General features: G+C 35.7%; 1 protein-coding gene across 1 annotated transcript in view; it reads right to left on the bottom strand.

The window, feature by feature from the left end:
• The window catches only part of GLIPR1L2 (GLIPR1 like 2), a gene marked incomplete at its 3' end in the record, with an annotated part of 39,472 nt that extends 18,237 nt beyond the window's left edge, over positions 1-21,235 (bottom strand). Inside the window, exons 1-3 of the mRNA XM_057557414.1 lie at positions 21,002-21,235; positions 13,572-13,817; positions 11,121-11,224 (exon numbers count right to left, since the gene is read on the bottom strand). Coding sequence (XP_057413397.1) covers positions 11,121-11,224; positions 13,572-13,817; positions 21,002-21,235 — 584 coding nt within the window. The remainder of the gene's footprint in view (positions 1-11,120; positions 11,225-13,571; positions 13,818-21,001) is intronic.
• Positions 21,236-25,188: the final 3,953 nt, after the last annotated feature.

Raw genomic sequence — 25,188 nt, forward strand, 5'->3', positions numbered from 1 at the left:
AGAGACAAAAGAATAGGGACAGGACCTGCACCACTGGGAGGGAGCTGTGAAGGAGGAAAAGTTTCCACACACTAGGAAGCCCCTTCACTGGAGGAGACGGGGTGGGGTGGGGGGTAGGCAGGGGGGAGCTTCGGAGCCACGGAGGAGAGCACAGCCACAGGGGTGCGGAGGGCAAAGCAAAGAGACTCCCGCACAGAGGATCGGTGCCGACCAGCACTCACCAGCCAGAGAGGCCTGTCTGCTCACCCGCCGGGGCGGGCGGGGCTGGGAGCTGAGGCTCGGGCTTCGGTCGGATCGCAGGGAGAGGACTGGGGCTGGCTGCGTGAACACAGCCTGAAGGGGGCTAGTGCGCCACAGCTAGCCGGGAGGGAATCCGGGAAAAAGTCTGGACCTGTGGAAGAGGCAAGAGACTTTTTCTTGCCTCTTTGTTTCCTGGTGCGCGAGGAGAGGCGATTCAGAGCACTGCCTAAACGAGCTCCAGAGAAGGGCGCAAGCCGCGGCGAACAGCGCAGACCCCAGAGACGGGCATGAGACGCTAAGGCTGCTGCTGCCGCCACCAAGAAGCCTGTGTGCAAGCACAGGTCACTCTCCACACCGCCCCTCCCGGGAGCCTATGCAGCCCGCCACTGCCAGGCTCCCGTGATCCGGGGACAACTTTCCCGGGAATCGCACTGCGCGCCTCAGGCTGGTGCAATGTCACGACGCCTCTGCCGCCGCAGGCTCGCCCTGCCTCCTCCGTACCGCTCCCTCCCCACGGCCTGAGTGAGCCAGAGCCCCCGAAGCAGCTGCTCCTTTAACCCCGTCCTGTCTAAGCGAAGAACAGACGCCCTCAGGCGACCTACACGTAGAGGCGGGGCCAAATCCAAAGCTGAACCCTAGGAGCTGTGCGAACAAAGAAGAGAAAGGGAAATCTCTCCCAGCAGCCTCAGGAGCAGCGGATTAAATCCCCACAATCAACTTGATGTACCCTGTATCTGTGGAATACCTGAATAGACAATGAATCATCCCAAAATTGAGGTGGTGCACTTTGGGAGCAATGATATATATATATATAATTTCCTTTTTATCTTTTTGTGAGTGTGTATGTGTATGCTTCTTTGTGCAATTTTTGTCTGTATAGCTTTGCTTTTACCATTTGTCCTACGGTTCTGTCTGCTTTTTTTTTTTTAAGTATAGTTTTTTTTAGCGCTAATCTCTTTTAAACCCTTCCTTTTTCTCTTTTAAAGCCTTCCGTTTTCTCAGGGACTTGTATCTTTACATATACCCTGCCTTTATTCTTTATAAAGAATTACTTTTACTCTATATTAGATCCTTCATGTCAATATTTAAATATGCTCAAATATTCCCCATTTTAAAAACAAAACAAAATAAAAACAACAACAAAACAGTTCTCAATTCATTCCAACCTGGCATCTGTTTCCTCTACTCCATAGAAAGAGTTTTCCTATGTTTATTAATGGACTTCTCTTTAGATCTGATATTTTTAAGTCCTGACTTTGCTTGACATCTTTGAATTTGAAATTTTGGGCAAGTTTTTCCTTTTAAAAATATTCTTTCCCCACACCTTCCCTGATACCATACTCTTCTGCTTTTTCTTCTACCTGTCTGGCCACTCTTCTTAGGTCTCCCACTTATCTTCCACTAACTGCCCTTAAATTTGGCATGACATTCCATAGGTCCTATTCTCTTCTCATTCCATACTCTCTTGCTAAGCAATCTCATCTATTCCCATGATTTAAATTACCCTATGTTTCCTGGCACTCCAAATATTTCTTCTATGCCATTCCTCACTCATGAGCTTCTGACCTAAATAACCACCTGCTTACTAAACATCTCAAAGTGAGTATTTCACAGCCAACTCAAATTCATTATGTACAAAATGGAACTCACTATCTTCCCTCCCAAAATGTTTAGTGTTCCCCTTTGCAGTTAATGCCAGTACCATTCATGCCTGATCATAAATCTGAGAATCTTCCTTGACTACTTCCTCTCTCTGATTACTTAATACAATGACCTGCAAATCTTGTTATTTATACCTTCTGGAAATGTCTCCAAACTCAATCCAGACATCCCTTGTTGATGTAAAAGATAAACAAAAGTAATACATATCTATTATTTATAAGTATATGATAGAAAGGAGGAAGCAGAAAAGGGCACCTTTAAAGGGGAAAAAATGTCTCCATCCTCCACTTTCCATCTGTCTCTCCAGAGATAACATCTGTTAACAGCTTCTTATGATTCCTTCCAGAAGAAAGTTTTTCATAAAAATTCTCAATACTTACATGCTTGTGATGGAGACTGCTAGCTGTCAATCTAAATATCTCTTGAAATACTGAAATAACGGTATTTTAGCTTGGCACATTAATGGCTAGTCTCAGTACATTTCCCAACCTCTCCTGCAACTTAGATGTGGCCATGAGATTAATTTTATATCCAATGGAATGGCAGTAGCAGTGATGTGCACCACTCCCCACCTGGTACTCATGCTGCCAACATGTTTCTTTTCCCTTATTATGAGCTTGAGCTAGCTTATGTCTGCAGCCTGGATTTGATCATGCTGACAAAGACACTGCCCCCAGGGGATGGTGAAGAAACAAAATAGGAGCAACCTAGGTCTTTGAATGACTAATGGAGCACAGCTACCCACCAAACTGAAATATCCCACTTTTATCTTGAATCACTACATTTTTTGGTAATAGTAACTGTTATAACAAAAAGACCTGTTCTTAGTTATTATTGTTTTTTATCTTACTTTTTCACCTAACGAGTGAGACCTTTCCATACTGGTACATAGAAAAGTACACCAGTTTTTTCAATGGTTACACAATAATGTACAGTAAATTAATTGCTTAGTCCCCTATTACTGGAGTCGTTGGTTTTTTAAATTTCAGTTTCATGCTATTAAAACATGCTCCAATGTGTATCCTTGTATGTATATCTTGGCCAACTTTCATGAAGATATTACTAAGATAAAATCCTGATAAGGAGATTACAAGATGAAATGGTAAGTATATTTTAAATTTTGTTACACTGCCAAACCCAGAAAGACTGTACCAATTTATTGCCCTATCGCAAATGCAGAGTATCAATTAAGCTTTTCTATATTCTCAAATGGATGAGTGGAAAGTGATCATTTATTTTTGTTTTTACCTGAATTACTTCAATTATGAGTGAGACTGAATATATTTTCATATGATTCATGGTCATTTTCTTTTCTTTTTAGTAAATGACCTCTTCATATCTTCTGCATGTTATTCTCTTGGGTTGTTTCTCTTTTTCTTTTTGATTTGTATGAATTCTTTGTAAATTAAGGGGACTGTCTCTGCCATATATTCCACACATACATTTTCCAGTATATCAATTTTTCTTTGGCTATTATCTATAGTATTTCTTTAGTCATTAATTAGTTTGAAATTTTTATAAAATCAGATACATATTTTTCAGATTTTAATGTTCTGCTTGGTCTGGCTTTTCGTCAGCACCTCTCCATTTTGGCTAGGCCCAAACTGCAGCTCTGTCTTCTCAGCACTGTGCAGCTTCTGAAATCTCTGTGCAGGTCTTCAGCCTGCAAGTAACTGTTGCTATCTAATCCTTCCAGAATCTCGCTTTGAGGAGTGCAGCTTAGGAGCTGCCCAAGGACTTGCAGAGAACTTGTACACAAGACTTTTGGAGGTCCTTCTCTGCAGCTCCCTCCTCTTTGGGATCCTGTCCTAAATCCTAGGCTACTTAACATCAATCAACACTGATATCTCCTTTGCCCAGAAAATACACAATCTTTGCTTGCTTTGGCTATGGTTTGTACAATAGGATGCTCACAGAGAGAAAACCAAGGCAAATATAGGGTTCCCACTGAGTTCTTTTCTATTTGCAAGGATCATAGCCTTGTATTGGTTGTTTTCTAATGCCTAAAAACAGTTATTTTATATGTTTTGTCCAGTCTTTATAGTTACTTTAAGCAGGAGGCTAATTCTTATACCAGCTTACATAATGTCCAGAAGCAAAGTGGGTCAAATATTTAAAAGTTTAAAAAATAAAAGAATCGTTAGAAGAAAATGTGAGATAATAATATTTGGGGAAGGCTTGTCTAAGTATGATAAAAACCTCAAAACTCATGAAAAAAGTATTGATACATTTTTTTCTACAATGAAACAAAATAATTCTATTTGGCAAAAATAAATTACATTATAAATAAAGTCAAAAGTTAAACATAAAACTAGAAAATATTTGTAAATTATATTACATAAAAGAGCTAATTTTCTTGTACATAAGACACTCCTACAGGTTAAAAAGAAAAAAAAGTCCAACAACTTACGAGAAAAACAGTAAATACATAGGAACCATCAGGTCCCAGTAAATGAAATCCAAATATTCTAAAATATAAAAAACAATACTTAAACTCATGAAAAATAGAAGATGAAAATTAAATATATACATAACTCATAGTAGTAAATAGCAAAATACTTGAAAATATATTATCTTAGCAAGGGAGTTTAAATATAGCCCCTCTTATATGCTCATGTAAAAAAAAGTTGTAATAGAAAAAATGGTGTGACTATGATGAATAGATATTTAGTAATATCTATGCAAATTAAAAGTACACATTCTCTTTGGCCTAGGGTTTCCATGACTATATGTTTATATTATAGCTACTAACTCATGTGAGAATTACATGTCTAACTGGATAATTACTGCTTGAAATAAAATTAATAAAATAGCCTAAACGTCCATCAGAAGGAGAGCATTATTCAAATTAATTTTTGTACATCCACTAAAAAAAAAACAACTGTGAAATTCTTAAAAAGAATCTTCACGTACTCAAATGGAAAGACTTCCAGTTCATATCAAGTGAGAAAATTAAAGAACACCACAAGAAACGTAGTGCGCTCCTGTTTGAATTATGGAAATGCACACATTTGTGCACCCAGACACACATACACAAAGATAGATATACTTTTCTATATGCACAGAATATACCTTTTAGGATAAAATTTTGGAGAGAGTAACTGAAAGACAAGGATGGGAACATTATTTTCTCCTTGGATAGATTTTTCCATCATGAACATGTATCAAGTACTAAACATGATTTATTAAATGACCTAAAATTAGAATACATAGAAAGCAATGAGAAAGACACTATGTCATACGAGATCCTAAGGTCTAGTAAAAATTGTAATCAAAGGAAAATATATAACTGTAAATATCTTCACTATTAAGTAGGATTAAAGATAAATGAATGTAGTATATTTTGATAAAAACAGCAACATATAACAGCCCCTCTCCCTAAAAAGTACTTGCAAGATTAAATATCTCAAAATAATGATATAGAAAACAAAGGAATGAGAAAGGATAAATAACCCTCTAAATCTTTTCTGTTGAAAGATCAATAAAATAGATTAAACCCTCATGAGCAAGAAAGGAAGAAAAATATTCACTATTTACTTCTTTTAAAAGTCCAGCTTTAGATTCAAGTCATTTTCTTCAATCTCAGATCTCTTACCTCCCCCACTGGCCTCTCTTCCCTTCTAATACACCTCTATGCATCAAACTTAACTGCTTCTGAATCTGTATCCTGGCTAACTGCTTCTATGATTTCATACCTGCTTTTACGACAGCTCTTTTCTATTTAAAATACAGACGTTGTATGTATTTGGTTAACGTTGTGGTTTTTTTTAAAATTTCTTTCCCAACAGTCTATAAGTGTTTTCAGGATGAATACCATGTAAAAAATGTGGAATTCTATTGCTTAGTTATTGTTTAAATGTACCTACTATAAACATATTTAAATAAATAAAAGATCCTGCAGGAACCTGCAGATGCAACATGAAACAAACCCTTTCTTCTTCCACCCTACATCTTTTCCTAAGTCAGTTAATAAAATTATTTATCACTTAAACTTAAATTCTAATGCTCATCTTTGATTGTACCCCCTTCAATATTGAAATTCAAGGCTAATCTAATTAATACTGTTTTATTTTACTTTGTTTTATTTTTCTTAGAAATGTATGTTTTTTATTTTCTTTTATTATTATTATTTTTTGACTGTACCACGTGGCTTGTGGGATCTTAGTTCCTTGACCAGATTGAACCCATGCCCTCGGCAGTGAAGGCACGGAGTCCAACCACTGGACTGCGAGGGAATTCCCAGAAATGTATAAGTTTTTATCTTTGAAATTGAAAAATAATCACTAGAAAATGGCATATGTAAATATTGTTTCAGTTCACTTTTTCTGATACATTATAAGCTATCTTAATCTTTATATAGGTATCTATACAGATTCTTTTCTTTTGCTTATTATTTTCTTTTTATTTTTGATTATTATTTCTGTTCCATTTATTCTCTGTTTTTTAGGAACACTTATTTATAGATTTATAACCCTACATGGTTCCTTTCTTTTTCCATATATATTTTTACTTCTATTCTACATCTTCGTGTTCTGAAATTTTTCAAGATTGTGGTTGACTCACATTTTCCCTATTGCCAAATCTGTTTTATTCTTCCATTCTGTACTAGCTTGCTGTGGCTACTTTAACAATGCCACAAACTTGGTGGTTTAAAAAAATAGAAATTTATTTTCTCAGTTCTGGAGGCCTGAAGTCCAAAATCAAGGTGTTGGCAGGGCTATGCTCCCTCCAAAGGCTCAGAGAGGGAATTCCTTGACTCTTCCAGCTTCTGGTGGCTCCAGAAGTTCCTTGGTTTGTGAATATATCACTCCAACCTCTCCCTCCACAGCCACATTGCCTCCTTCTCTTCTGTGTGTCTAGTGCTGAAATCTCCTCCCTCTCTCTTATGAGGACACAAGTAATTACATTTAGGTCCCACCTGAATAATCTAAGATAAGCGCTTCCTCTGAAGATCCTTATCTTAAACATGTCTTTTGCCATATAAGGCAATATTTACTCTTGACATGTAACTTAATATTCACAGGTTCTGTGAATAGGAACTAGATACATACTTTGGTGGGGGGCCACCATTCAGTCCATTACACATTCTAATTTTCAATTTGGTTTTCTTTTTTTTTTGGCTGTGTTGGGTCTTTGTTGCTGCGCGCAGGCTTTCTCTAGTTGCTGCGGCGAGCGGGGGCTACTCTTTGTTGTGGTGCACGAGCTTCTCATTGCAGTGGCTTCTCTTGTTGCAGAGCATGGGCTCTAGGCACACAGGCTTCAGTAGTTGCAGCACGTGGGCCCTAGAGCATGCAGGCTTCAGTAATTGTGGCACACGGGCTTAGTTGCTCTGTGGCATGTGGGATCGTCCCAGACCAGGGCTCGAACCCATGTCCCCTGCATTGGCAGGTGGATTCTTAATCTCTGCACCACCAGGGAAGTCCACAATTTGGCTTTCTTATTTTCATTTCTACCAAGTATTTTATAAGACTGTGATGAATTGATTTTTCTACCAATGATTCTTAAGAAAGATACCTATGACTGCCTCTTTTGAGTACATATCAAATAAAACTTGGACTGAGTTGACTAATATATGTGCCAACCTAGATCCTTCACAAGTGGACTTTCCAAAGTTTGTATCAAGGAAAAAATGGTTGATAGAAATTTCAAGACAAAGAAGCCTATGGGATAGGTGAGTGGAAAGAAGAGTAATCCTAACAACTAGTAGGTTCATCTTATCACTATAGTCATGGGAGACCCCTGCAGTCACTACTGCTATTAAGGTCACCAAATACCTTCATCTTATCAAATGGAAATGTCATCTTTCTTTCCTCATTTTTTTTTTTTTTTTTTCATTCTTTCAGGAGCATCTCGTACAGTTAACCACTTTGGGCATCATGACTCACGTTCTTCACTTGATTTCCAAGTACCCTTACCAGCATTGTTTGGGTTTCCTTCTTATCTTGTTAGCCTCTTCACTCTCCTTTGTTATCTCTTTTGCCTGAAGTTGAAATACTGTAGTGCTCTAGGACTTAGTCCTTAAATTAAGTCTCCATACTCACTCTTTCATAAGGGGATCTTGTTCAGCACTGTGACTCATTTCTACGTCAGGGCCTTTATAGTAGCAGTTTCCTCTACTTCAAAACCTATCCCAGACCCTCATACAGCTAGTTCCTTCTCATGATTCATTTACATTTTCCACATTTATATTTCTACCTAATGTGCCCAAACATAAAACACATCTTCTGATGTTCTTCCTTATCTTAGTTAATGGTATCATCATTTATCCAGTTGTTCAGACTAAAAGCATGGGTATCGCCATAGTTTATTCTATACCTCTTATCCCTAAAGTCAAACCCATCAACTGGTATTTTTAGCTCTACCTTCATAATATATCCAGAAACTGACCTTTTTTTCACAATTTCCATGGTATAATAAGCAGAATTCTAAATTGGAACACAAGCTCGCCTACCCCTGCTATACATGCCTTGCATAATTCTGAGGGAAGTGAACGTAATGGACTTTACTTCCATGATTAAATTATGTTATTTGGCACAGCTGACCTTCAAATAGGGAAATTATCCAGGAAAATATCCTGACCCAATCACTTGGGCACTCTAAAAGCAGAGAGTTTTCTCTGGCTAGTCACAGAAGAGAAGTCAGAGATTTGGATTGTGGGAAGGACCTGATGCGCCTTTGCGGACATGAAGATGGTGGGAGCCGCGCATCAAGGAATGTGGGCAGCTCTAGAAGCCGAGAGCAACCACTGGCTTAGAACCAGCAAGAAAATGGGGACCCAAGTCCTATAACCACAAGGCATTGAATTCTGCTAACAACCTGAAGGAACTTAAAAGCAGATTCTTCCCCAGAGCCTCCAGATAAGAACTCAGTCAACACCTTGATTTTGGCCTTTGAGACCCCGAGCAGAGAATCCAGCTATACTGTGCCTGGACTTATAATCTACGGGACTGTTTAATAATAAATGGCTGCTGTTTTAAGTCACTAAGTTTGTGGTTTATTATGCAGCAATAGAAAACCAATCCATATGCTAAAATACTAATCCAAGATACCAGTCTATAGCCTGCATTACAGAAACAATCTCCTAACTGTGCTGTTTCTCTTTGTACCTTTGTTTCCCTATACTCCATTATCGACACAACAGCAAGAGCAATCTTTTATTGCTAAGTTTTCTTTTCAAAACATAGATGAGGGACTTCCCTGGTGGCACAGTGGTTAATAATCCTCCTACCAGTGCAGGGGACGTGGGTTCGATCCCTTGTCTGGGAAGATCCCACATGCCGTGGAGCAACTAAGCCCATGCGCCACAACTACTGAGCCTGCGCGCCACAACTACTGAGGCCCACGTGCCTAGAGCCCGTGCTCCGCAACAAGAGAAGCCACTGCAATGAGAAGCTTGTGCACCACAACGAAGAGTAGCCCCTGCTCGCCACAACTAGAGAAAGCCTGCGTGCAGCAACAAAGACCCAATGCAGCCAAAAATAAATAAATAAATAAATTTATTAAAAAAAACTTAAAAAAAAAGAATAGGGAGAAAAAAAAAACATAGATGAGATCATGCCACTTACTTGCTTAAAACTTTCCAATGACTTTGCCATTATGTAGAATAAACCCCCAAATCCTTAAACTGGCCTATGGTATTCTATTTGATTTAGTTGTCACCTAACTCTCTACCTCGTCTCCTACCTCTAACCACAGTTATTCATTTTTCAAACATGCTAAACTTATTCCAAGCTCAGAGATTTTATATGTGCTCTCACTTCTACCTGAAATATTCTTTAGCCATCGCCTCATCTTTTGGCTTTCAGTTTAAATGCCACCTCCTTTTGCAGCTATCCTATCCATATTCTATACTAGTTATTCCCTTTTTGCTTACTGTGTTTTGTTTCTATGGCATATTTTATTATTTAATTAAATATCATTTATTTCTATGTTCACTTATTTATTGTTTGTCTCTCTTCCAAGACTACAAACTAAGTATGGTCAGTCTTTATTGGTTTGTCAGTAGACAGATCAGAGCCTTGTATGTAATTGCTGAGCACGTAAATGAAGACTAGTACCCCAGAGGAACCTCTTCCCTCCCCACCACCCATGCCCAGTGGTCTGTTTGAATTTTCAATACCAATCAGTAGTTAACTTTCAAAAGTTTCTCCATGTAATAGATATCATCCCAGTACTTCCAGTCTGTAGGACTGAAAGAGGCCAAAAAAGTTTTGCAATTACTCTACATTCCAAGCTTGTTTTGCATGCCTATATTCAAAAAGTCAGCAAAGCTTCCATTTAAGAAAGGGTTTCTGAATCTAATTCGACTTACATCATAGGTCTGTTGTTTTCCCTATCTAGGGGAATACAATCATTAATTAGTAATCAATGTGTTTTTTTTTTTTCTCTTTTTGGTTTAGTCCCAGAAGCATTTTATTTTTAAGAAATTCCTTCTCAATCCTAGCATGTAGTCAATTTTTCTTGGCATGTTGATTAGGATATTTTCTCACTTCAGTTAGACGTTTTAACAATATTACTTATAGTATCATATCGACCTGTAAGAAAACTTGAGACTTTCCAACAAAGTTCTCCAGAGATGGAGGCTATTTTGGAAGGTAGTTTTCTCCCATCATTGGAAAGTTTTTAGGTACAGGTAAGTAACCACATGGTAAGTAAGTGTTAAGAATTCAAGTTTCATATGCATAGCTTAACTAGAAGACTTGTGAAGTACTTTTCCACCTCTGAGTTATTACGATTCCTTATATGTATGAGACTAGCCCCAATTAATAATACACTCTCCAGAGGATAGTCAACTAAAAGTGTCCTTCATGTTATAAAACTGATGTACTCTTGAAACAATTCTTACAACATACATTTCAACACACTTAACCTTATTTTATTTTGACTTTTTAAAAATAAATATGGAGATAAACAATTTTGGAAAATAATTTAAATCCTATGTTAATTAGGCTAGGTACTGTGAAATAATACTAAAGTTAAAATTCTCTCAGGAAGTAATATTTGGCTAGTCTATACATAAAATCAGTATGCCTAAATATGACTTATTTTATTATGAAATTTAAAATATTTCAATATAAAGTCTTTAATTGCTATCTCATACTTAATTCTTTTATAGTTTGCAAAGACATTTAGAAGAGTATGTTGAAAGTTAGGAAAACTTAACCTTGAAAAATCCCCAATTTATTTTTATATTATTTTAAAAATTTAAAGGAACTTACCCTGGTGCATAGTTGCATATGAAAAGTGCTGCATGTTTAATACGTCCAATTCTTGAACATGGAGTAACAGCACAACCAACTTTGTAAGACTTGTCCCAAACAAGCTAAAATAAAATTTTCAAAGAAAACATAAAATTTAATTCTAAATATTTACTCTGCCATAGTATAAACAATAGTATATTCAATACACATAGGACCTTTAATGAAGCAATTCAAGGAATATGAACAATTCTTCATTTGGATGCAGGTAGAGAATTATCATGGATTTAGGGAAGCATTTCCAAAACTGTATTTAGAGAAACACTTTAATAGGTTCTACCAATACTGTATTCTTAGGATAAAGAGTCTGAGAAAAACTGATCCAGAATAATGTTTTAGAGCCAAAGGAAGACACCTGCTGAATCAATTTTTGACGTTTTGTTGAATCTGAGAGTTCTAGGTTATTGGCAAAGAGGAAGAGGGAAATGAGAAGACAAAAAGTTTTGGAAGAATGGATGCTGTGAATAAAAAGGAAAAAAAGAGGGGACAGTAAGATTATAGAAGGGAAGGAAAAGAAATACAAGAGTAGAAAGTAATTGAATGTTATCAGCATTTTTCTTTTCTTTTATTGAGGAAATTCCATTACAAAATAAAATGAAGTCTGGGTCTTTCATTAAAAAAATGAGTAAAAGAGCTGGTTCTTATAAAATAATTTCTTGCAAAATAGGTCTTGGAGTGAAAATATGAGAATAATTAAAGATATTCCAGAAATTCCTGAATGGCTTTAATATTCCTAATACTTACAAGTGAACAACAAAAAATTGTTTTGTTAACCTCTGTGGGAGAGGGAGAAACCATTTGTTTTCCTTTTCTCTATAGCTCAAATCTTAGTGATTCCAAAAGAAATAGAATGATGCATTAAAAGAATAGAGAATAGAATGTCTGTAACAGCTGAAGTAAAACAGGTCAAATGCAGGAAATGAAAGTGTCTAGGAAACTAGACTTAAGGAGGAAAAAATACAGAGGAGTAGGTCAGGGAGTAGACTTGGTTATTTTACTCAGAATATTGAAGTCATATTAAGGAGTCTAGCTTTGACATGAGGAAGACAGTAGAGAACCACTCTAACTTTCTAGAAGAAAAAATTGATCAAAAAATTTTTGAAACATAAATCATTTGATGGAACAGGAAGACATGAGTTCAACATGAAAAAATTCCAAGATTTTAAGATCTACATTAGAGTCTATTGACTGAAAAATAATCATCTTTTAAATGAGCTTGGAAGTTAATTCAATAGTTTCTTGATTCCTAAATTCATGGAAAAGACTCTGACAAGTACAGGTTTCTGGTAACTGACTGTACTGCTGAACTGAATGAATAAGCATTTTCAGAACTCTAATGAAAAACTGATGAACTCATAAAAGTGCTAACAAAAGATCAAGATGAAAAAAAAAGAAATTAATTACATGGGACTGAGTGAACTGATGAGGATGAGTATAATTTTTGTGACTTTCTGTCTGAATTAAAAAAAAAAAAATCCCACAAGGACTCAGAGGAAAAGAATATACAAATCAATTTTCACTGCAAAGTAAAGGAGCTGTTACAGTGGAGGATTACTGGACTGAATGTCAAAATTATGACATAGTATAAGTGTGTTTCATGTTTGGTAATTGCAATCATTGTTGCTTTTGTTGTGGTCATCCATGTACAATGCTTGGTGTCAGTCTATTTATCTCTTGTAAAAATAAAATACACTGTGTGTGTGTGGAAAAAAAAAATAAAATAAAATAAAATACATGCCTTTTAAACGTGAAAAAAAAAAATAGTTTCTTGATTCCTGATACAAATATTTATTGAAGACCTAAATAATGTCATGTTGTTGTGTTGAGAATACATGGATAAGAAGACAAGGTCCCTGCCCTTAGTGTAGTATTAGATATATAAATAGATGATTATAAAACAATGTAATATGTGAAATAATAAATGTTTGTACAGGAAATAAATAGTGGTTCAGTATTCTTGGAGTACAAAGTATAAGAGTGAATTGTTAGACATGAGGTAGGAAAATAATTATATGTATTTGCATTTAAAATATTTTAATCAGTTATATAGTAGTATGTGTACTGATCTGTGCAAAAAAAATCATCTTTTACTTATGTTTATAGTCAATAAACTAAAACTAATTTTTATTTGCTAGTTTCTTTCTTTTCCAGTGTGCATTATTTTAGAAAGGTACCTTTCATCTTTGGGTATGGAGATCAGACTTACTATATTTAAAGAAATGTTTTAATTGCATGGTTCAAATAATAGAAGAAATTATGAACATTCAGAAGATCTAGGGCTGATTAGAATTTTGATTCTATTAGAGGTAATAATTTTACTATTTGAGTTTATTTATAAAATTGAAACACAATAAAAACTTAGTAGTAAAGCAATTAAGGAGTCTATTGAATTAATAATATAAAATTACATACCTGTAGATAATTAGAACAGTTATCAGAGCAACTGTTCTTTTCAAAATTGTAGTTTTTCCTCTGTGCGAACCAACTTCTGATAGCAATACTTGCAGTAAATTCATTTTCAGGGCCGACCCACATATTTTCACCAATACCATTAAATCTAGGATGGGCCATTTTTAGTTCTTCTAAATGAATATTACGTTCAAACACACATTTTTTTCCCCATGCTCTAGCAGTCCGTGACAAAGCTACATCCCAAGTCTGAAAAAAAAATGCAAGAAGTAAAGAAGAAAAAATAACAACGAGTTTTTTTGTGTGTGTGTGTGCTCTAAATTATTTTCCTTGAGTTCTCATAATTAGATGTAAGGAAAACAATTCTTATTTTGTGCTTATGAGTCTGGTTTGTGGAATTTATGTAGGAGAAAAAGTGTTTTGAGACAATTATAAATGAAACAACTATTTCCTGAGATGAAGTCTTATGCATATATTTGTAATTAAAAAATCAGATTGTTAGATGATGCAAATGGTTATAATACTCTTACATGTAGTCTATTCAGAAAATGTGTATTTTTAATCCATGCCTTTTATAAGTAATAATACAATAATTTAAAATATTTAAGAACTATTTATTGAGCACTGATTATATGCAAATTATTGTATTGTGAGGAATAAAATATGAAGTCAATATAAATTTTGTCCTCTAGTTGCTTACTGTTGTTAGGAGAAAAACCTGGGATAATATATACATACATATACATATATATACAAATACATATATATATATTTTTATATATATATAATTTTAACACATAGTGGTAGTTGGTAAATGTTATAAAAGAGGCACATGTAAAGTTTTATGGATGTTCCCAGAAATGTAAGAAAATATCACAAGATGCTGCTCCCCCCCATTTATGGAAATATCCAGAAATGTGATTTTCTGACATATTTAGAGCCTCATTAAATTCATTGTTTAGTTAAGGACAAGAACAAAAACAACACAAATAGAAAAATCAACAAAATATTTGTAAAACCAACATGCTAAATATATATACATTACAGTAAATCTGAAAATAAACATTTCTGAAAAACAATACTAAGATTTCCTTAGAGTTTTCTTGGTTAATTTCATAGATTATACAGAAGTACAATACAGAAAATATATTATAGAAAACTTTAGCATATCCCCTCCCTCCCCACACTATTTTCCTCCCCAGAGGTAATCATTGTTAAAAAAATTGTTTATGTATAAATTTCTCTAGCTCCATATACACACACATTCATATATAAGATATGTTAGAGTGTTTTACATGAGTATTTTATGATTTTTGTCTTTGCACTGTTTTAATCATACCATACACAATATTATTGGCCTGCAACTTGCAGTTTTCACTTAGATTGTTCCATATTAGCACAACTAGATCTACCTAATTTTTTGCAAACTTTTCATAGTATTCCATAGTATGGCTAGCAGCATGTAATAAAGGTTACTGTTCCACTATTAATGGCCCTTCAGATTCTTTGCCATTTGCAAACAATGCTCCATGGACCATCTTTCTACCGCCTAATTTTGCATATTTTTTACACACCACATGCTTACAATGCACCATGTCACTATTCTAAGTGCGTTTTCTTCCTTCCATTTTTATTGAGATATAATTGACCCCCAGCACTGTGTAAGTTTCAGGTGTACAGCATAATACATCATGAAATGATTAACACAATTAGTTTAGTGAACATCCATTATCTCATATAGATATAAAAACAAATTTTTTCCCTTGTGATGAGAACTCAAGATTTACTCTCTTAACAATTTCAGATATAACATACAGCAGTAGTGTTCTATTAATCATTTGGACATCATCTCTAGTATTTATCTTATAACTGGAAGTTTGTACCTTTTTACCACCTTCATCCAATCCCCCCTGCCCCTGCCCCCATAACCACAAATCTGATCTCTTTTTCTTTGAGGTTTTTTGTTTTCATTGTTTTTTGAAGTATAATTGACCTACAACACTACTATGTTAGTTCCTGATGAACAACATAGTGATTCAATATTTCCATACATTACAAAATGATCAGCACAACAAGTCTAGTTACCATTTGTCTCCATACAAAGATATTACATTATTATTGACTGTATTTCCCAAATTTCATTCCTCTGACTCACTTATTTTGTAACTGGAAGTTTGTACCTCTTAATTTCCCTCACCTATTTCACTCATCCCCCCCCCCGCCCACTCCCCTCTGGCAATCACCTGTTTGTTCTCTTTATCTATGACTCTGTTTCTGTTTGATTATGTTTGTTGTTTTCTGGACTCCATATATAAGTGAAATCATATGGTATTTGTCTTTCTCTATCTGACTTATTTCATTTAGCATAATACCTTCTAGGTCCATCCATGTTGTTGCAAATAGCAAGATTTCATTCTTTTTTATGGCTGAGTAATATCCCATTGTGTGTGTATATATATATATATATATATATATATATATATATATATATATATATATACACACACACACACACACACACACTACATCTTCTCTATCTATTCATTTATCGATGGGCACTTAGGTTGCTTCCATAGCTTGGCTATTGTGAATAATGCTGCAATGAACACAGGAGTGCAGATACCTTTTTGAATTAGTGTTTTTTCTTTTTATTTCTTCCTGAAAAATACCCAGAAGTGGAACTGCTGCCACTGGAATGTCTACTCCCTTGTTTCTATGAGTTTGACTTTTTTTTTTCAGATTCCACATATAAGTGATACCATGCAATATTTATCTTTGTCTGGCTTATTTCACTTAGCATAATGCCTTCAAGTTCCATCCAAGTTGTTGCAAATAGCAGGATTTCCTTCTTTTCTCATGGCTGAACAATATTCCGTTGTATATATACACACCACTTCTTCTTTGTCCATTCATCCATTGATGGGCACTTAGGTTGCTTCCATATCTTGGCTATTGTGAATAATGCTACAGTGAACACAGGAGTGCAGACATCTCTGTGATATCCTGTTGTCATTTCCTTTGTTTTTATACCTAAGAGTGGAATTGCTGGATCATATGGTAGTTCTTTTTTAAATTTTTTAAGGAATCCTCCACACTGATTTCCATAGTGGTTGTATGAATATACATTCCCACCAACAATGCACAAATCTTCCCTTTTCTCTACATCCTCACCAATGTTTGTTATCTCCTGTCTTTTTTGATGATAGACATTCTAATGGGTGTGAAGTGATATCTTATTGTGGTTTTAATTTGCATTTCCCAGATGATTAGTCATGTTGAGCACCTTTTTATGTACCTGTTGGCTAAAGCTATAAAATTCTTACAAGAAACAAAGGGGAAAAGCTTCATGACATTGGATTTGGCAATGATTTCTTAGATATGTCACCAAAAGCACAGGCAACAAGATTTTAAAAAATAGATAATTAGACTTAATTACAATTAAAAACTTTTGTGTATCAAAGGACACTATTAACACAATGAAAAGGCAACCTATGGAGGGGAGAAAACATCTGAAGATCATATATTTGACAAGGGATTTTATCCAGAATATATAAAGAATTCCTTCAACTCAGCTAACCAAAAGACCCTAGCAACCTGACCAAAAAATGACCAAAGAACTTGTGCAAACATTTCTACAAAGAAGACATACAAATGGCCAATAAACACCTGAAAATATGCTCAACATAACTAATCATTAGGGAAATGAAAATCAAAACAATAATGACATACCACTTCACATCCATTAAAACAAGTGTTGGCAAGGATGTGGAGAAATTGAAACCCTGTGCATTGCTGGTAGGAATGCGAAATGTGCAGCCACTATGGGAAACAGAATGTCAGTTCTTCAAAAAATTAAACATAGAATTTGTACATGTTTTTGCAATTCCATTTCTGGGTATATACCTCGTAAAGGTGAAAGCAGGGAATCGAACAGATATTTATTCACATACCTATGTCCACAGCAGCATTATTCACAATAGCCAAAATGTGGAAGAAACTCAACTGTCCATGGAGAGATAAATGGATAAACACAATGTGGTATATACATAAAGTGGAATATTATTCAGTCTTTAAAAGGATGGAAATTCTTTTTTAAAAAATTAATTTATTTTTTGGCTGCATTGGGTCTTTGTTGCTGCGCAGGCTTTCTCTAGTTGTGGAAAGCAGGGGCTACTCTTCGTGTGGTGCACGGGCTTCTCATCTCAGTGGCTTCTCTTGTTGCGGAGCACAGGCTCTAGGCGTACAGGCTCAGTAGCTGTGGCGCACGGGCTTAGTTGCTCCGCGGCATGTGGGATCTTCCTGGACCAGGGCTCGAACCCATATTCCCTGCGTTGGCAGGTGGATTCTTAACCACTGCGCCACCAAGGAAGTCCCAGAATGGAAATTCTGACACATGCTACAACATGGATGAACCTTGAAGACATCATGCTAAGTGAAACAATCCAGTCACAAAGAGAAACACTTATGATTCTTATATGATGTATCTGGAGTAGTCAAATTTATGAGACAGAAAGTAGAATTGTAGTAGCCAGCAGAAAGAAGGGAATGGGGAGTTAGTGTTTAATGGGTGCAGAGTTTCTATTGGGTAGGATGAAAATGTTCTGGAGATGAATGGTGGTGATGATTGCACAACAATGTGAATGTATTTAATGTCATAGAACTGTACACTTAAAGATGGTTAAAATGGTAAATTTTATGTTATGTATATTTTACAATAAAAAAAAACCCCAATAAATGTTTTGAGTTTAAAAACAAGGTAGAACAAAAATACTAGGTGACGACAACAGCATGGACATGGGCAGAAGACAAACAATTTATGTGTTGTAATATCTTCTTAATATTTAGAAGGAGGTTATAGATGTTGATTAACTTTGGACTTTGTAAAGTATATATATTAAAATGTTAAGCATAACCAATAAATGATAAAGCTAAAATGTATGATTTCCAAACCTGTCAAGGAAAAGTTCTAAGTAGACCATACTACTATGATAGACTATACTACTTACAGTTATTATTTACATCCTAGTAAAATCCATGGGAAAAATATATACAAATTTTCAGAAAGAAGAGAAGGATAAAATTTAGAGTGGAGCTTTAAACTGTACCCAAAACATTATTCCTTCAAAACTGTTCACATATTAAGATATATATTGAGGGGACACAATATTATGCTCTATATTATTCTCTATGCTTTATGTTTGAAATAAAAATTTTAGACATTAGGAATACAAAACCTATAAAAAGTTGAATTAAAAATATTTTGTGTTTATTCATTATCAGGAGGAATGCTAATCTTCAAACTTGGAAGAAATAGAATTAATCACAAAGGGTGGGAAATACATAGATATAACTCTCAAATATCCTCAAATTCTAATTAAATTCAAAAGATTAAAATTGGCTTGGATAAAACTGTCTTCAGCAAATACAATGCTAGTATTGATATATTTCTATAAGAAAATATATAAACAGAAGAGGAAATTTACTGACAATTCAAAAGGTAAAGAAAATGAACAAGAACGAACAAAATACGTCCAATCAAAATAACATTTTAAAATTAACATTAAAGCAAAGTTCCCTTTTATAATTTATTAGTTTAGCAAGTGATTGAAAATGCCCAAACCAGTCAGATGTGGTATGTCCAGTCACATGTATGTATGGTATGTCACATGTCCAGTCCAGTAAATTAGTTCACGTCTGGCGTACACTGTCATGTGCGTGCATCCTCTGCAAGTGGTTGTGCTTTGTGTACTTACTTTGTGTAGCTTACTAATGAAGACCTGATGGAATTGGAGGCCCAGAGAATGGACAAAGAGAGACTAGAAGAAGAAGAAGTAACTAAAGAACAGAAGAGATTCACGACGCAGGAAATGGCAAGGGGATTTTCTTTATTTGAGGAGGCATTGTTAGTTTCTAAGGCACAGGACCTGAACGTAGTATGGTACACAAAGGTTGCAGCAGCCGTTCAGAATGCAATCCAGTGCTACCATGTCATCTATGACAAGAAAAAAAGAGCTACTACCCAGACATCACTGGATTGCTTTTTCAAGAGGGTAGATAGAATTGAATCCAGCAAGGAACCAGAACCTGTGCCATCAACTACAGGTGTTAGTGAAATTGCAGCTTGCCCTCCGTCTCCTATTGCAGACAATCCTTCAGCTCTACCATCTCCCACCTTCTCTCCCTCCTCCAGTCAGTTAACTCTTCTTGCCTGTTCACTAAATGCCAGCACCTGTATGCCAGCGGTTGTACTGTACTACTGTGCTTTTCAAGGTACTATACAGTAAGATTAAAAATGTTTTATTTTTTGTGTTTGTTTTTTATGTATTATTTGTGTGAAAAGTATTATAAACCTATTACAGTACAGTACTATATAGCCGATTGTGTTAGTCGGGTACCTAGGCTAACTTTGTTGGACTTCAGAACAAATTGGACTTAAGAACGCACTCTGGGAACTGAGCTCGTTCGTATGTAGGGGACTTACGGTACTTCTACACTGCTGATATTTGCTTAATTTGGCACAGTCCTTCAGTATAGCAATTGCTACGTATCATATAAATTAAAAAATCACATACTTTATTTATCACATTTCTGGCATTTTTCCTAAGGAACTAATCCAGAAGGAAGAAAAGACATATCTAGGGAGACAGTCCTTGCAATATTTACAACATAAACTGGAAGCTCCTAATTTCCCGATATTTACTCAATACATTTTGCATTCATTTTTAATGACAATCATGAAGACTCTATAGCAACAGGGGAACAGCTAATGAGACATTACAAAGAAATATGGGGAAAAAAATGGGAAAGAAGCAAGAACTATATTGTAAGGGAATGCAAAATCAGGGCCGGGTCTAGGACAAGGTGAATGAAACACCCTCTAGGGAGCAAAATTTAGGCTGGATACCAAAAAACTCAACAATCAAGATAAAAAATATTTTAAAAAGGCAAAATTAGTGTGAAAACATCCATGATAAAAATTCAAAATTTTAAATAAGAACAGAATCTGACCTTTCATTTTCATTATCCTGAGAGTACCTCACTTGCCTCTCCCAAATTCAAGCTCAAAGATCCTGTCTTTGTTTAAAGTGATTCTGTTTCATCAATAATACTTTTGCATTGATTTTTAAATTTAAAAAATTGCATTTATCATTTTCTCGAATTAAACCTCCCTTAAATTTTGCACCTCTGGTGAGTACCTCTACTCACCCTAATCCAAGCCCTGTGCAAACCCTTGGTAATAACTATAGGTTAGAGTGACAGTGGTTTTTATTTCTTGAACATATAAACTTTACGTGTATTTTTAAACCCAAACTCTAAGCGTGGTTGTCCGCGATTCTTAAGGCTCACAGAGCAGTGACCCAGACTCTCCGCGGCCGAGGGGGAGGTACTGACAGGGGCTGTTGGAGGTTTGGGCAACCGCCTTAGGGCCTCACCATGAAGCGCAAGTTAGCCCCTCGGGGGATGACGCTGCCCCGGAGCTCATTGTGGAGGTTCACGTACTCATTGATAAACGTTACGTCCTCTTCGTGTGGCAAAAAATGCGCGTTCAAACCGGAACCCAGCAGTAGTAGGCAGAACTCACAAAGCCACACCTTCCAAACAACCGTCTGCGCCCGAGGAAGCCTTTGGGCGCACAACTCCCGGGCGAGGCGCCTCGGGGTCTCCATGGTTCACTGGCCCTGGCCAGGCCAGTGCGCACGCGCTGGCCCGCCCCAGAGACCTGCCAATCAACGGGGAGGGGCGGTGCAGGCACGTCTGGCCCCGCCTCCCCGAGAGTGGAGGGAAAAGGATGAAGGGAATCCAGAACTGAGGGAAGGCTCGTGGAAGTTGTCTGCAGAACTAACCACAACAGATGCTTGAGTTAAATGAGTGCAAGCTTTTCACTAAACTAACGTAGTTAAATATCCAGAGTCGATTTCTGACACCAGATGATATGTCATCGTTTATTAATGAGTCAACTGCCCAGTAAATGCCAATTGCTGAATAAGTAACATGGCTGAGGAACCTTCTAATTCTTCTGTGACACTGATGAAAATTCAACCAAAAAAAAAATCCTTACTTGTTAAGTTGGGAATTTAATGCAAGACCTTCCTTTTATTTTCCTCCTGGACAGAATAATATCCTCTTTTAGGCCAACTTCCTCACTGAGATTTTCTCAATGTTTTAAAGATCATTTGTGGGAAACCACAGGATAAATGGGAAAAGTGGAAAGCTCAGCAGGTAGGGGGTAGACTAGGGATCATCAAATTCTCATAAAGTTAAAATATTTTCATTTTTTTCTTTCACCAGCATGTCTGGAATATCAATATTCGTCTTCTCTGACAAATTGTCATGGCAACAGTAGGTAAGAACTCATTTTTTTTGGTTTTCATTTCTTTCAGACAAAAATGGCTAGTGTCCTAGCAGATTTTGGCCTGGTTTCTTTAGCTTCAAGTATTTGGCTCAAGAAAACTTGCTTTGAAGAATGTAAGTTGTAGGCACAAAATAAAAACACATATTCGTTTTGGGGTACATATTTTCATATCACATATTGTGCTGGATAGCATTAAGGAGATATTCAGAATCATTGACACAGGAACAGAATTTTGCCACAAAGAAAGCACTGCAACTGCTTGACCAAAAAATATCTAAAAATAAATGTGCTTTTAAAGATTATCTAAGGTGTACACAATTGAAAGCAGTAGATCTCACAAGATGGTTTCATTCATGCCTTAATTCTTTTAATAAATATGTATTACCAGGTAGTGTGTTAGGTGGATGAGAAAGGCCAGTGGACAAGACACAAACCCTGCTTCCAAGTAGCTTACAGTCTAGAGAACTAGCAAATCGGTGACTTTATACCATGGATAAATATAAAGCCAAAGTGCTATGGCATAATGTGTGGGGCAACTAACACCCTTTTTGAGGACCAGGTAAGCCTGTTTGGGGAGTGTGACATCAAGAAAGTGAAGCACACAAGTTAAAGAGTGCATTCTAAACAAAGGAAAAAGCATGTAGTATGCTAGGAGATCAAAAAAGGCTAAAAGTGTTTTAGTATGACCAGAGAGTATTGTGGGGGGTCAAGGTGGCAAGTGCTGAAAGACGGAATTCCTTTATTATGTTGGTACTGTGGTTAGACTATGAAAACTGCTATATTAAAGCACAAGGTAAATACAGTAATGCAGACTTAGATTAGGAAGAAATTTTAGCCTTTTACTCGTCCCAGTGTATTAGACATATCTGACACATCACTGACAGGTGATCACCATATCCTCTGCTTAACTAATTATGTTAACAGGGAAGTCACCATCTCTTAGGCAGCCCATTCCATTGCTGGACATCTTACTCATTAATTTAATAAGTATTTCTTTAGGACCTCTAAGTGTCAGACCCATGCTAGGTGTTAGAGCTACAAATTCTCAGCAAATTAGATTCGTAGTCTATCCACATGAAGCTTTTAGTTAAAGGTGAGACAAATCATCAAATAACTATAATACAGAGTCATAAGTGCTATTTTAAAATTTAAAAAATTCTTGCTGTGTGTCAGGAGCTATTTTGTTTGTTTTCTATTGTGGTAAAATATACATAACATAAAATTTACCATTTTAACCATTTTTAGTGGAAAATTCAGTGTCAGTTACATTCACTGTGTTGTTTCCAGAACTATCGGGTGAGATTTTAAATGTTTGGAAAATATCAACTCATTTAAATCATAAAAACCTTAAGAAACAGATATTATGTTTAAAATTTTTATTGAAGTATAGTTGAGTTACAATGTTGTGTTTAATTTCTGCTGTTCAGCAAAGTGACTCAGTTATATTTATATATAAATATTCTTTTTCATGTTCTTTTCCATCATGGTTTATCACAGGATATTAAATATAGTTCTCTGTGCTATAGAGTAGGACCTTGTTGTTTATCCATCCTATATATGTTTGCCTCTGCTAATCCCAAATTCCCAATCCTTTTCTCCCACACTTCTCCATCCCTTTGGCAACCACAAGTCTGTTCTCTATATCTGTGAGTTTGTTTTTGTTTCATAGATATGTTCATTTGTGTCGTATTTTAGATTCCACATATAAGTAATATCATATGGCATTTGTCTTTCTCTTTCTGACTTACTTTGCTTAGTATGATAATCTCTAGGTCCATCCATGTTGCTGCAAATGGCTTTATTTCATTCTTTCTAATGGCTGAGTAATATTCCATTGTATATATATATACCACTTCTTCTTTATCCATTCATCTGTTGATGGACAATTAGGTTGTTTCCATGTCCTGGCTCTTGTAAATAGTGCTGCTATAAACATAGGGTGCATGTATCTTTTCAAATTAGAGTTTTATCTGGATATATGCTCAGGAGTGGGACTGCTGGATCATATGGCAACTCTATTTTTAGTTTTTGAGGAATCTCCATACTGTTTTCTATAGTGGCTGCACCAATATACATTACCACCAACAGTGTAAGAAGGTTCCCTTTCTCCACACCCTCTCTAGCATTTATTATTTGTAGACAATTATTATTATAATGATGGCCATTCTGACCGGTGTGAGATGGTACCTCATTGTTAAGAAACAGATATTATTATTATCTCCATTTTACAGATGGAAAAGCTGAGAAAAAGCGAAGCAAAGTAATTTGTCTAAAGTCACCCAGCCAGTAAGTGTTAGAGCTGGTTTTCAAACTCAGGTGACTAATACAGGAGTACAGAGGAACAGGAAATGAAGACGTCGTTTGGTTTGTGTAGAAAGAGGCCAAGCTTGCTGAAGATGTTTTGCAAACATTCAACTTTTCAGATCTGTCAGTGAATTGGCTGACATCATGTACTTCATACAGAAAATATTTTAAATGTATTACATTTTAAAATAATTTTTTCAAAAACTTTAAAGATGCATATAATATTTGAGGATTATTTAGTCACTGTTTGACATCTTATGTGTTAAATCACAGATTATACATCAGTACCAAAAGATGTGTTAGTTTCCTCATAAGTTTTTATAGCTTGTGACTTTTTAAACTTTGAAATTTGGGGCTATTCAGCTCAAAGAAGTTTTAACTTTCTTAATTTTTAAAGTGATGAAATAATTTACACATTAACTTTCTGAAGGCATTGGAATTGTTGGAGGATATCAACAGAATCATCTATTGTTTTTCATAAGCATTGTGAAAATTAAATGTCACTATGTTCTTTTATTAAAGTTCTGCTGCCAATGTACTTTTTGAACACCAATTTACTTTTCTGTTGTGTCTAACAAAAATATTGCTTTCACTTAAAAAATAAGGGCAATTTTAGTAAATAGACTTTAAGCACCTTACTTATCTCAGTTGATTTTAGACTTCCTTAAGTTTTCAGTTTCTGTACACTGTGCCTGAAATTTTAAGGAAATAATACTCTAATTCTATACCCTTTCTGATTTTGATAAAAGCTAGCAAGTTCAAAAATATGTTATTTTAATGTGTATGTGAGGAGAATGATCATGAAATAAGGGTAAAGATACTGATGGGTGTAATTTTGTTCTCTGTATAGATGTTATTGGGAAGATATATTGTTTTTTTACTTTATTGACTCTTTTTCTTACTTTTTTTCACTTTTCTATCAGTCCTCATTTGATTGATCTTTCCTATAATTCAGAAATTCAA

Source organism: Balaenoptera acutorostrata, chromosome 11, assembly GCF_949987535.1.
Source record: "Balaenoptera acutorostrata chromosome 11, mBalAcu1.1, whole genome shotgun sequence".
NCBI classification, from domain to species: Eukaryota; Metazoa; Chordata; class Mammalia; order Artiodactyla; family Balaenopteridae; genus Balaenoptera; species Balaenoptera acutorostrata.